General features: G+C 41.1%; 1 protein-coding gene across 4 annotated transcripts in view; it reads left to right on the top strand.

Annotated features, from left to right (window-relative positions):
• Positions 1-14,402, top strand: part of USPL1 (ubiquitin specific peptidase like 1) — a 19,246-nt gene extending 4,844 nt beyond the window's left edge. Inside the window, exons 2-9 of one of the 4 annotated variants that reach the window (XM_088668241.1) lie at positions 3,746-3,905; positions 4,376-4,504; positions 5,637-6,264; positions 8,025-8,138; positions 9,483-9,612; positions 10,500-10,625; positions 10,994-11,154; positions 12,360-14,402. In XM_088668241.1, coding sequence (XP_088524367.1) covers positions 3,819-3,905; positions 4,376-4,504; positions 5,637-6,264; positions 8,025-8,138; positions 9,483-9,612; positions 10,500-10,625; positions 10,994-11,154; positions 12,360-14,221 — 3,237 coding nt within the window. In that variant the 5' untranslated portion in view covers positions 3,746-3,818 and the 3' untranslated portion in view covers positions 14,222-14,402. Of the gene's footprint in view, positions 1-3,671; positions 3,906-4,018; positions 4,505-5,636; positions 6,265-8,024; positions 8,139-9,482; positions 9,613-10,499; positions 10,626-10,993; positions 11,155-12,359 lie in introns of those variants that run through there. The other 3 variants (XM_088668240.1, XM_088668242.1, XM_088668239.1) reach the window with 3 other exon arrangements.

Here is a 14,402-nt window from a genome sequence, read left to right as displayed (position 1 = left end):
CTCCCGCAGTTTGGTCAAACTGATGTTCGTAGCTTCGAGAACACTGTCCAACCATCTCGTCCTCTGTCGTCCCCTTCTCCTAGTGCCCTCAATCTTTCCCAACATCAGGGTCTTTTCCAGGGAGTCTTCTCTTCTCATGAGGTGGCCCTAAAACTATATAAGGCCAAAACGTTGACACAGCTTCTTTATGGATCCTTCTTAGGCCCGCCACCCTCCTACTAGTCCCCAGATGCGGTCCAAATGCATGGGTCAGATTAGAAACTGGGATGAGAGTAGAGGCTTATATTAGTTTAACATCAATCTACAAGTGGCTGGCGATTAAATTGCTCCCCCGAAGAATAGCTCCACTGATTCTATGTGACTGGTTCCAGTCTGGCTGGCAGACAGCAGTTCTGAATACTCTTCAGAAATTGGGCTTTGCTCCTCAAGCCCTTTTAAATTTGGTCCTGGGTCAAACAAGATCTGTGGTCAGGCAAAGAATCATGGACACAGAGAGACAACAGGACTGCTTGAGGTCCCCTGATTATATAATTGTAGAAAATTAGAGATATGTCCTGGTAGCATACCTCTATTTTCCTCGCATCAAGAAACACAAGAAGGGCCTTTACTCTAGCCAGAAGCTCGGCCTTGCCCTCGCCGGTTTTGGAAAGAACATTTGGAAAAGTCCCGTATGCTCATAGACTTTGCGCCTGCCCATTAGGGGAAATAGGAAGCCCCGAGCATTTATTTTTTAGATCCCTTTTGTGATGAGATACTCAGAGATACCATTTACCCTCAGCTGGAGAGGCTTGCCAACCTTTCGGGTAAGTCTAAACTCAATTTTCTCCTCTTAGGCAAAGGCCACAAGACGACCTGGATGGTTGCCAGATTCTGTGCGCAGATTTGGCGGCGCAGGCCACCCCCTGAAACAAATTAGTTCACTAGGAAAACAGTCAAAGTCGGCCTCCATGGTGGCAGGGCCAATTTGTATGGTAGCCCAAATTGTAGGTCTTTATGTGTATATGCGTTTATCTCAAATTTTAATCTTTAAGCTGTTGTTGTACAATGTTTTAAACGTATATTTTATTCTTTTGAAAGCTATCCGAGTTGTTGCTTTTCGAGCTGGTCTTTGACCGTAATGAAATTATGAAATATGAAATAGGTAGTGCTGAAGTAAAAGCATGTATTTGTTATTAGACTGTTAAAAAATAGTTTGTGCTGTTGTCTGTTACTTTAGCTATTTCACAACAATAGTTCAGTGAAAGTACTGCACCATTTTTAGGATAATGATTCACAATTGGTTTGAAAGCTAGTGTGAGGTTATAGTTATGGACTATGTTTTATGCCTGTTTTAGAACACTGATTTTAATAATGAGATATATAAAAGTAGCTTGAGTATACATAAAGACAGGAGAAAGTGTTGCTGTTTCAGTGCTTACTCTGTTTCTGTCAGTGGTCTTACGTGGACAAGCTGACCAGAGATGAATCCAAGCAAGGCTGTTCTAACAATGGCTAGCAGGCTTGTACTCTTTGTAGGAGGGGTAAAGGGGTAATGGGGGGGTTGTCTCCACTAGGCACCCTTTCTAAGCATTTGAAAGGAGATCTAGGGGAAGTCAGAAAATTGCAGACCAGCTGGCCTAGCTTCTGTCCAGATGAATTGATTGAAACCATTATTAAAGATATAAGCAATTCTTGTGAAGTCCTGCTTCACCAACATTTTGCTGTTCTTTGCCTTCATCTACATGCTTACTGACACCCCAAGCTGATGGATATTGTAAGTGTTGGCTTCTAAAAAGCTTTTAACAAAGTCCATAGCCAAAAGCATTTATTTAGAACTTAGCAGTCAAGGGATATGTGGATAGATCCTCTTACGGATTAGAAACTGGTTAAAGAACAAGAAAGTAATTCTGATAATAGAGGGAAGTAAGAAGTGAGGTATCCCAATAATCTTCAATGGGATCAATGTTATTTAACACGTTCCTAAATTGTTAGGAGAGCAATGAGCTGGTCAAGTTTGTAGATGGCACCAGATTATTCAGGGTGGTTGTAAAACCCATGGACTGTGAACCGCTCCAGAATGCTCCAAACTGAGTAAGTGGGCAACAGAATGGCAAGTGGGGTTCACCGTAAGTAAAACATAAATTGATACTTGGGCAAAAATTTTGAACTTCACTGATGGAATCTGAGCTGGCAAGGAAAGAAACTAGCATTGTCGTGAAGGTTCTCTGAAAACATCAACTCAGAACATAGCTGTCACAGGAAAGACAAATTTCATGGTAGGGATTTTGCTCACCATTTGTGACTGTTTTTGACATTGGTTTTAAAAGCTGAAGAATTATGTTCACGTACTATTTCAGAATGAAATGGGTTTTAGTTTATCACAAGCTAGCTCTGAGCTAACTACAGTGGTGCCTCGCTTAACGAATGCCCTGCTTAACGAAAGGATTTTTCGAGCGGAGGTTGCCTCGCTAGACGAATTCGTTTTATGAAAAATTCGTCTAGCGAATCGCAGTTTCCCATAGGAATGCATTGAAATTCAATTAATGCGTTCCTATGGGCAAAAAAAATAATCAAAAAAATTCAATGCATTCCTATGGGATTCGCTGGACGAATTTTTCGTTATAAGAAAAGACCTGTGGAACGAATTAAATTTGTCTAGCGAGGCACCACTGTACAGATCCTTTCAGAATTACTGTGTTTTTTTTTATTATTTCTCTTCCTCTCTGATGTTGATGCTATGGTAGTGTATCTGCCCTCCCATTAAAATATAGAACGGCAAAGTACAAGAAAAAAAAAAGACTATTGAACAGAATTGTACCTAGTGAGTTTCTGTTTACACTGGCTTCTTAAAGACCCAGTTTATATATGAACCAGATAACAGGAAAGTTCCTTACCTGTGTAAGCATTTCAAGTACTTCACAGTCATACTTAAATCCACATCACAGCAACCCATATATGTTTAATGTGAGCTAACATGGTAGTGGCATGCATATGCCCATGCCGTTGACTGTCGGAATGCTATTAGCACATACACATGATCTGATGCATGTTTATTTTAACATGAGAGAAATGAAATGCATAATCAAATGAGTTTTCTGCCCACCCCAAAATGGCCCAGATAAGACATAAATTGGGCACAGCTGAGGTCTGGCTTGCACCTAATGCTAGCTGACCACTAGCTAGAGAATGGGAGAAGGGAAGGAGGGGATGCACACATGATCATGTCTGCAGGAGCTCCCAGTCTGTCTATAGTTAACTGATGGGGCATCACTGTACCTGCATCTTCCGTGGCACATACACCGTAGGCAAGACTTTCTGCCTAACTCTGGTGGCACTATATCAGGCAGTGTTGTCTATTTGCTTGGGCTGAAATGTGAACCTCGGTTGTTTTCGTAGCACACCCAGTGTAGAGCACCTAGGATGACATGCAGTTTTTGTCATCTTCCTAGATTGTGGCACAAGTCGCTTAATTGCTTTGCAGGTGGAACAGCAGCAATATTTTCAAGAGCTGTTGGGGCTATTAATTCATCTGTTTATACTACAAATATGAACTTTGAGTCAAGTTAGTTGCTTTACATGCTTGTAGGTTTTTGGTGTGGGTTCTCTTACACACACATACATTTCTTTATATGGTTTTCTTCAAGGAAATGCATCTACTTCTATGCCACCAAAAAAAAAAAATCTTTCTTTAATGTGCTTTCTAAAAACTGCTCTTGGGGGAAAAAAAAGCTTATTTAACTTTTCTTGTTCACTTCTTATTTTTCAGAGTATATGGGGAAAAAATCCTTAGGACTGTTGAAAAATTGCAAGTGACATGATAATTTGGCCAGTGCCGCAGAATGATGGATTGCCAGAAGATTGGAAATGGTTTGCAAGTGACTGGTATAGGGGCATCTGCACTCCACATGGTGGGGTATTTGGGAAAAGTCAGTTCAGTTCTCTTTCACATTGTGCAAAGTTCTCTTTTTTCATTCCTCCTCCTCAAGTTTGAGAGAGTTTTTGATTTCTATTGGCCTAATTTATATGACTTTTCAAAAAAAAATTGTAAAATTTATTTTTCCACGGAAATCTTACTGAAATGGCGAAAGATTTACTTTCAAATGTTGTTACCTATTCCCCAAAAGTTTATGAACACATTTGATCTATTGCTGGTTATATTTTTGCGGTCAGACTGATGGTAAAGGCTATTTTGTTCAGTGCATATAGCCCAAACAGTCAATATAAAAGCCAAGTTATGTATAGTATCATTTGCTCTCATCTGTATTTGATTTGTTATATTTCACTGCTGTCAGATTTAACTCTGAAACACATAAATGCTCTGAAAGCCATTTTACCATGTTTTAATATTTGGCCTCTCAAGAATAACACATTTGTTGTTTGTTTTACATCACTTCAGGACTGCAGTTCTGCAGACGTAACTCCCAGTGGAAGTTGCCCAGCTTGCAAAAAGAAGGGTCTCATACAAGGTCTAAGAATATATCACATCAGTTTTGAAGAATCTATTTTCTTGTGTGAAAATCCACAGGTGCATATCACTCTTTCTTGTTGAGTTGGGATTGGTCCAATTTTCCTATAATACATGGTTCTTAATCTGAGCACTTATGCTAATTTCCTAAGTAGCTGCCATAACGTTTTATAACTGGGTATCCCTTTGGCATACAAAATAATGGTTTCATTAAACCATAATACATTATGTTTGAATATATAGACCGGGGGTCCCCAGACTTACCGGGCTTTGGGCTGGCGCGCAGCGGGGAGTGCGCGCCCGTGCGCATGCGCACACACACTTACTGGCGCGCTTCCCAGTCGGAAAAAATCGCCGAAAATCACTTGTGCGCATGCGTATGGGCCTCCCCCGACCCGGAAGTGCACCGGAAATGACCTCTTCTGGGTCGGGAGAGGCCCATACGCATGCGCACAAAGGATTTTTGGCGATTTTTTTCCGATTTGGAAGATCGCCGCCGCGCTGCGCGCCATAAGAGTGGGCGGCAGCAGCGGGCGGCGGGGGTCGTCGCGGGCCGGATTGGGAGGCCAATTGGGCCGCATCCGGCCCGGGGGCCATAGTCTGGGGACCACTGATATAGACAGTTTATGCCTTGTGCTTAGGGATGAAGAGGAAGAGAAAAGTGGTGGATGTGGGAAGAGGAAAGGCAAAATCAGTAGGAGAATCTGTGAGGGGGTGTGTGATCTAAGGGTACATAGCCTAAGTGCTGATTACTCCAACTCTAATTCATCAAAACTAGAAATTTCATTTCTTTATGTAAAAGTAAAAAAAAAAAAAGACAGCAGCAGCAATAAGCACATCAAATGTCCAGAAAAACATTTCAGAAATATCCTTTCAAAAAACAGTGAGAGAAAAACCAAATATTACTCTGCAGATACCATCTTTCAAGCCAATTTTTATGTTTCTAAAAATGTTTCTAATTTCAATGAACCAATTTATAGTATCGTTGACTGTGAAGGGTTCTGGAATTATAAAGAGAACTTATTATTTCAGAGAAGTGCTATTTAAATCACATTTGGATTTTATTCGTTTTTAATTAGGCGTTGCATAGCTGTTGTTTCTTTATACAGCCCTCTATTGCATCCCTAAGAACTGCGTTGCATGTTATTAATTTACTCAGATATCTTTGTGTTCCCCTCCTGCTCTTTTTCAGTGCATCTACCCTCTGGGATTTGAACCACTAAGCAACATTATAATTCCTACCGATAAAAAAGATTCTCCATCTCAGGGCACTTGTAGGAAAAGAAAGTCATCTGACACAAGCCTGGTAACCTCTGCTGCTCCCCAACACTTAAAATTGACGAGGACTGATAACTTGATAGAAAATGAGAAGGCATTCAAACCTGATCTTGCTCCCAAGTGCAATGGAGATAATCTGTTTGGGACTTGGTCAGGGCAGCCTGACTTTCCAGAAGCCAGTCAGCCGAACTTTAATAGTGCAACAGAATCCATGGAGCAGCAAATGGACATGAAAATGGCAGCTCAAGAAAGTTCACCGGAAATTTTCAGTGTTCAGGCACAGCTTTTGTCAGACCCTGAAATTGGTTCATCATCATCTCAAATTCTGCATCAAGACAAACCATCTCGGCCAGAGCCATTGTGGCTTCAGTGGAGGAATGTGTACGCTCTCTGCTGGTTAGATTGCATTCTGTCAGCCCTAGTGCATTTAGAAACACTAAAAATGATTCTGAGTGGATCAGTCTTGGAAAACGTATCTGTAATCCAGAGCCTAATTGCAAAATATAACGAAGCAACTGCACTTGTGAATACTTGCCAACGGGGTAAGCCAAACACAAGTCCCTTTTTTCCTTTTGCTGTCAAAATATTTTTTTAGAGGAGAAATCAGTGGGGTGTATAGAACTCTGAGCCTTGGACAGTGCAGCTGTTTCTTTTATAGTTGGCATAGCCGTTTAAAATCCATGCAGCTTACAGCTTCTTTTTTTCCTTACTTTCTCAAATAAGTTTGTGTCTTTAGTATGTGCACCAGCCTTCAGCTTTGGAAAGTGAACCAGCTTTAAGTAAAAAAAACCAATCTTTTAGAAGCAGTGGTGTAGTTTTTCGGCTTTATATTTATACTTTCATAAACGAAACCCGCACAACCCCCCCCCACACACATTTGCTCAGATAACTTGAAAGAGCAATAGCCACTACTGCCTTTCACAGAATAACTTCCCAGTAACATAAGAGATGGGTGTGTGATTATAATAAAATAAAATAAAAAACAATTTCCCCCTTCCCACTTTAGCCTCCCACAACTCCTTCCATGCTGTTTTGCAGGGTCCCCCAGCCCTCTGTAACAGATTTGGGGAGGGGGAGGCAAGGGACTGCAACCGGAAGGAGGGATCCGCAACAATTGCCTCCTCTTTTACATGAGTGAATGCCTCTTATTAGATCAAAACCTGTTCCACCAATAGAATAGCAGCATGGACTGTTGCTCATCCTTCTTTTCCCTCATCCATGAATGGCATCAAAATCGGCCCAGACTGATAAGATACATCAGATGATGGAATGCTTGCTTTGTGAAGGCTAAAATATTCCTATCATGCTGTGTATTGACATCAAATACTTGCATGGAGTTTGTGCAATGCAGTTTTGAATGTTGCTTTTTGGTTGTGCTTTCCACATCAGCTTGTCTGTTAGGGAACATCTAAATTGTTTTCTTCAGGCCTTCAATGCACTGCAGATTATTCCAGGGCACGTTCCAGCTCACATGCTTGGTTTAGAGTACCAGGTAGACTCTCAGAGCCTCACTGTAGCTCTGCTGGGAGCGACAGTACACCCTTAGAACAGACTCATCTCCTCTTGCTTTATGCTCCAGAAAAATATCAGTAGTTGTGGCAAGTTGTCTTCCATTGACTCTTGTCTGACATTTCTCTTTAATGGGTGTCTGATAAGCTTCTAAAGACACCATGGTTCTCCAGGAAGCAATTTGAAAGCCGCTTCATGAGAGGCAAGGCAGAGGTTTGGCTTTGGCAGATGTACTAGTTGATTTAAGTGCTTCACACCACTTGCCATTAGCTTTGGATAGTTGTTTATAGAGATGGTTGCATTAATCTGATTTCGCAGCATTAGCAGATACTTGTGAGCATTTGAAGTCTGGTTACTTGTACAGTGGTACCTCGGTCTAAGAACAGTCCTGTTAATCAACGATTCGGGCAACACACTATGCAAAACTGGAAGTAGGTGTTCCGGCTAGCGAATTTTGCCCCGGAATACGAGCGGAAGCCGAACAGTGGAAGGGCACCAGCAGCAGAAGGCCTCATTAGGGAAAGCACACCTTGGGTTAAGAACGCTTTCAGTGTAAGAACGGACTTCCGGAACAAATTAAGTTCGTAAACAGAGGTACCACTGTACAGCCGTAACAGCTACAAATAGCATAATTACATCTATTGAATAGTGTTAGCAGCTCAAGGACACTGTTAAAGCGGTATATATACATACATTAATAAGTGAAATAAATACTCAGTTATTGTTGGTACAGAATTAAAAAAATGGCATTTCCTGGAGACAAAATGTTGATGGATCATTCTGTTTTGTGCAGGTGAATGTGTTTCGGAAGTTCCTTTGGATGTTTTTTCCAGAGCTGAATCACACTTGAATGAAATCAGAAATACAATTTTTGTCCAGCTTCAGCCACAACTTAAATGTAAATTAGGTAAGTAATTGCTAAAGGATTTTTCATTATTGCTGTTGTTATTATTTTACATATAACAGTACAGCACTAAGTTTCCAAACATGACAGTAAACTAGTGCCAAACCTACTTTCTTTTTTTCCTGTCTTGTAGATTTCCTTCATCTTTAGTTTATTTATGGGTCCTGAGTCAGTCATTCCTCAGAGTTCTGTGCTAATATATTACAATGCTAGTACTTCCTTTCTGTACAACAGCTGCAAACTACTTTTCGTCATTAGCTTCAGATAGGATTCTGGTTTTCTAGCTGTTTTCTGGGCCACTGATTCCTCAGTTAGGCATAAGAAGGATACCATTGAATCAGATCAAAGGTCCATCTACTCCAGCATCTTGCTTCCCACACTTGTCAACCAGATGCCTTGGGCAAGTTCTGAAACTGAGTGTGAAGGCCATGCCTTTTTCACCTAATGTTTAAGGGTATACTGCCTCTGAACATGCAGATTCCATTTAAGACATGGGAAGCTGCCTTATATGGAGTCAGGCCATTGGTTTACCTCAGTGTTGGTTTCACTGACTGGTAGCAGCTCTCCGGTAGGTGGTAGATGCTCTGCCACTTAGTTATGGCCCTAACTTAACAGGGTTCCTTGTTAAGATACCTTCACCAGATTTTCTAGCCTCTTCCTGCTAAGTAGTAAGTGCTCAGAGTTTCTCATCATGTATATCCCAATCCTAGGTGTCAGAAGAAAATTGCACTCCAACGGCACTCTCTGTGCACACTCACCTGGGAATCCCATTGAACTCAGTGGAACTTGCTTTTGAGTAAAGATGCATAAGCTGCTGCTGACAGTTACTAAAAAAAAAGTTGTCATAAATTAGGTCTTAGGTTTTATTTAATATAGGAAGCAAAATGTATAATTCTTAGATATTTCAGTGACTTAAAAAGTGTATAATTCAATGCAAAATTCAGGTATCTTTATACCTTCATACTTTTCGTTGTTTGAACAGAAACCAAAGCACGCTTTATGAGCCTGTGCGCCAACATTTGTAAGAATTGGCCCTTGTAAGTGCTTTCTGAAATATGTGAAACGTCTTTTGAAGAGTCACTAGATTTTGGCCGTGTTCAACAAGGTATCTTACATTATTTTAAAAGGACCTGGATAGCTCATTTGGTTAGAGTATTGTGTTTCTAATGCGAAGGTTGCAGGTTCAATCCCCATATGGGACAGCTCCATATTCCTGCACTGCAGGGGGTTGGACTAGATGATCCTTGTGGTCCCTTCCAACTCTGTGATTCTATGAAACATAGTAAAATGATTTCACTGTCCTGTAGGGCGCTTTCATGTATCTCCCCCCGTTTCTTTTCTTCAAAGGTAACAAGGAGAGCCCGGTGTTTGCATTCCCTCTACTTTTAAAGAATGATCCTCAAACAGAAAAACTGTTTCTCCACTCTTATTCATGGAAGTTTGAATGCTCACAGTGTGGCTACCAAGTCAATGACAGGTTAGTTTCTGCTGAAGTTCTTTCTCGTCTTCCTTAATACAAGCAGGTGTTAATCTTCAAATCAGCGTGGATGTCTTTATATTTTTCTCTGCAAACAGAACATGTGCAGGATTGATGGGGTGTTATGAGCATGCCATACGTCTTCTTTCACAGCATAGCATAAAATGTTGAGTTTGCTGTCAGAAAAGACAAGCTAGCTCTGCAGTACTCGATAATTCCTTAGTTTTTCTTGCTGTTGGTCAGAATTGATCCTGCCAGTTAAAGTGTGCATTCAAGAGCTGAACACTGCAATATATGACAGTAGCCCAAACATTATGTTTAGCCTCAACATAAACTAGGTTCCCAGATACATCCCATTCTACTTGATTCTATTCCCTGATAAAGACACCAAGCCCAGGAGCATAATATCTCACCCCATATTGACAGACATTCCCTCCAACGGCTATTTGCTAGCCTAAACAACCAGCACACTTTGCCGGCAGTACAGTACTCCAAGGCTATGTTCACATGCAGGGGAGAATCATGTACATACCCACAGATATCTTTTCTGTTTCTGTTGCAGAGATGCCACTGCTTACAGTCAAGCTTACTTTAAACTGGAAAATTCATTGATTATTGAATTTCAGTCACCTGCAAGCAGCACGTGTATGTTCCTGTAGCTATTAAAAACTGTTGCATGGGGTAAATGTTCCCATCCTAGGACAATCCCTGAAATTTGCCAGTATTTACTTCTTTAACTTGGAACTTAAAATTACATTAAACCTTTTGGTTGCAGCAGATTTAGAGCAATTTTGAATGTGGATCATTCATATGAATGACTCTTCTGGATGTCCCGGGTTTAGCTTGGCAAGAATTTTCTCACAGCACTGGATCATTTCTTATTTCAGGTGTCGGAAGACGTTGACAACATTTACAAATATCATCCCAGAATGGCACCCGCTGAAAGCTGTTCATACTGGTCCCTGTAATAACTGTCATCACACATCTCAAAGAAGAGAAATGGTTTTAGAAAAGTAAGTGTGAACCATATTAAGCTGTTGATGTGAGTATAACTACATCGCAGGTGGACAGTGAGCTGCTGCTAGTGTTATATGAAAATGCAGTTCTGGCATAATATTAGTAGCCTTGCTGGGTCCCATCATGTAACTATGAATTTGCCAGCTAGACATCTGTGCCTACCTCCAAGGTTCTGCTATAAGCTCTCAAATAGTCTTATTTGGGTGGTTTTATAAAAAGCTTTTGAAACACTTGTGAAACGTTCATAAATGGAGTATCCTAAGCAGCTAGTTGCCAATTCTGCTGTGTGTGGATGATGTGTCCAATATTAATAATGCTATAAGTTACATAGTTCTAAAGCTACAAATTGTTGTTTCTTTGGTAGTGTTTCCTCGGTACTTATGATGCACTTTGTGGAAGGCTTGCCACGTAATGATCTGGAGACCTACTCATTTCAGTTTCAAGGAGATTCCTACCAAGTAACAGCTGTTGTTCAGTATCAGGAGGAGGCAAAGCACTTCATAACATGGATCTCGGATTCAGATGGTAAGTACAGTGCACTCCCATCACCTGTCCTTCAATAGGTGTCTGTCTGCACAGGCTGGTAGAAAGAAAGCAGAAAGCACATGTAAAAGAAAAAGCTTACTGTGCAGAGTGTTCCAGCCCTCTCAGGTCCTTCATCAGGAAATTTCAAATGCAGTGGTTCAATCTTGTTTTGTTATGCTTTCTCCTCTTTCCTTTTAGCTCTCCTGCAATTTGCCTGGGACTTTCTCTTTTTGCTGCAAGTCCTGTTTGGTAGCCTCAGATGATTCTGGGAAGAAAAGCAAGGGATTAGGAACCCATAACTCAGGCATAGGCAAACTCTGCCCTCCAGATGTTTTGGGACTACAACTCCCATCATCCCTAGCTAACAGGTCAGGGATGATGGACGTTGTAGTCCCAAAACATCTGGAGGGCCGAGTTTGCCTATGCCTGCCATAAGTAGTAGACCAATTAGCAGTATGTGTGCTGTTCTCTTGTAAGTTTTTCTAACCCAGTATACACAAGCTATCACTGTTTCATAATAAGTAGTTCCAGCACACTCATATCCATTATCCCCTTGCCAATCCTGTCCCAAAAGGCACCTGGGAGCCTCCCACAGTAATGGGGAGGGTTTCCCCTCAAAACCCTTCTCAGGGAGAACCAACCATTATGTCTTCTACTGTGTCGTGATCCCAGATTAAGATAAGAGAGAGCTCCAAAACCGTTCCTATATCAGTCCTATATCCAGTCATCCGGATAGCTCAGTTGGTTAGAGGCTGCAGGTTCGATTCCCCATAAGGGACAACTGCATATTCCTGCATTGCAAGGAGTTGGACTAGATGATACTCAGGGTCCCTTCCAACTCTATGATTCTGTGAAAATAAGTAGTACTCATATCCATTATTAGGAACACTTTCTGGTGAGGTGAAATAAATGCTCACATCAGACTTGTAAGTAACTGTTTTCCTGATCTCCGGTGGTGAGTAAAAATTGCTTCCAGGCAGGGAAGCCATTGTAAAGTGGTACAGAATTGGAGACCGTTTGTGACTTACATAGGTATATGTGGGCAAGCAAGCTAGTTGCTGTTTATTTTTGTGGATATATTTCAAAGCTGGTTTATCCAGTAAAGTGCTAAAAGACTTTGAAATTAATAGAACGGTGATTTCCAGAGAACTGTGATGAGGGATTATGCATCCTAAAATTCTGAACTGTTCATTTCTCATTTTCAGAAACATGGCTTGAGTGTGATGACTTAAAGGGTTCGTACTCCAGAAGACACAAGATCTTTGGCGTCCCCCCTTCAGAGATTCACATCATCATCTGGGAAAGAAAATCGCCACGATTGACAAATGGTCTAGATTTCCAGCTAGAAAGTGAAGTGGCTATGAATGTTCCTTTGCTGAAAGCACAGCCAAATTCTCCTTTTAAATATGCTGATGGCAAGGCTGCCGGCAAAGCACCTTTAATTTTTCACACTGACGATGACTTGAATGGACATACAAATGAGACACAAAACTTGATTGCGAATGACAAAAGTAATATGCTTTGTGGCTTGGAAAATCTGGCCAATGATGATGTTGTAACTTTGACTCTTGTGCAAGTTCCACTTGACTCTGAAGGTAAACCACTGGATGAAAGCCCTGCAGTGGAAAATAACATGACAGTCAGAACAGACACATCACAGCTGCATAATCCAGGTGAAGTTAAAGTTTCTCCAGCTACTTCTGAAAGAGATATTGCTGGGAAGGTGTGCAAGTTACTTGAAAATGCCAATACTCCCTTGCATCAAGGGCAGCCAAACAATGCAAGTAACATGTTTATAATGCCAGTCGTTTCTCTGAGCAATAGCCATTATTCACCAGAAATGTTACCAGTTCAAGGGGCAGAACCTGAAGTTCTGATCAAAGATAGCAGCAGTTTGGACACAGCAAATCAAGAAAACAAAAGCAGCAGAACAAAAGCAGAGAATAGTGTACAGATAACACATAATACTGTAGAACACCGGAGAGAAGCAACAGCAAATTCCCAGGCTAGTGCTGCATCTTCCCCAAGTAGTTATTCTCACCCGGCCCCTAAAAACAGAACAAAGTCGTTCACAGGCAGTTGGGTAAAGGGCTTACTTGGAAGATGTCATCCTCTCATGCCCAAAAGTTTATCAACATATAATAACACAGAGATCTGTAAAAAGCCCATTAAAAAAGAAACTCGCTGCACTTCACTTGGTAGGCAGGCAGGCCACTTTCATGGTTTCCAAGCAAAACATTCAAAAAAGCAAAGGGAGAAGATAGTGGAGAAGGCATTGGATTCTTCTAATAAGGCTCCTCCTCCATCTTCACCTACTCTTTCTGCAAGACCTCCTATAGAAAAGCATCACATTGTTGGAAGCAAAAGAACTGTGGTGGAGAGGGTTGGCTCACTGGTTGCTTTGGGTAACCAGATTGGGCCCAAACCGAGCCACAGTAAAACTAAAAGCTTTACATCGGCTGAGAATGTTGAAGAGTCAAGTGTTACAATAACACACCAACTGCGCCAACAACTTCGAGAGCAGCTGAAAGCTAAGAAGGAGAAACTGGCTTCGCTAGATAAGGTGGCAAAGGGTCAGGTGCGAAACAGGCGGTCTCCCAAGAAAAGGATGAAGGATCAGCCACAGCTTCAATCCCAGAAAGAAAGTGACCCCCTGCAGAGCTTGTTAAATGCCCTGCAGGACCAAATTGATGCTGAAGATAGTAAATCTCTGAATTCTCTAAGCACCAGTATGTCCCAGTGTAGCAGTTCAAGTTTTGATGACATTTTATCTGAGCTGCTGTCTCCCACTCCATCTGTTGCTTCATTGGAACTTCCGCAAGAAGAAGAATGTGGATATGGTGCACAGGGAACAAACCATGACCATAATTATCATAGTCCAGTAAAGGAAAATGGATATGAGGATCATACAGACTTGTCACTTAAATCATCCCCCAAGATACTCGACTTTGAAAGTCCAACAAAACAATTTGGTCTAGAAGAACTGCTGCCTAGTTCAATGCTGAATTCAATAATGGCTGACACTCAAGACTTGCATCACTTTGATGAAACTCTCTTAGCATGGTGAATTGTGTTTTAACAATTTCACATGTTTCTGTTAGTTAGCTTTAAAGCAAAGCATAACTTGTGTTCCAAGCTAATTTTGCACATGGAGGTTCTTTGGATTTTTTTAAAATGTGAAAGTTTTTTTACTATGAGGTTGGTTAATTATCACTATTAATAATAAATTAAGACAAGCTGGAAGAAAA

The sequence above is a fragment of the Zootoca vivipara genome, chromosome 4 (assembly GCF_965207765.1).
Source record: "Zootoca vivipara chromosome 4, rZooViv2.hap1.1, whole genome shotgun sequence".
Lineage (NCBI taxonomy): Eukaryota > Metazoa > Chordata > Lepidosauria > Squamata > Lacertidae > Zootoca > Zootoca vivipara.
This window is presented reverse-complemented; position numbering and strand designations above follow the sequence as displayed.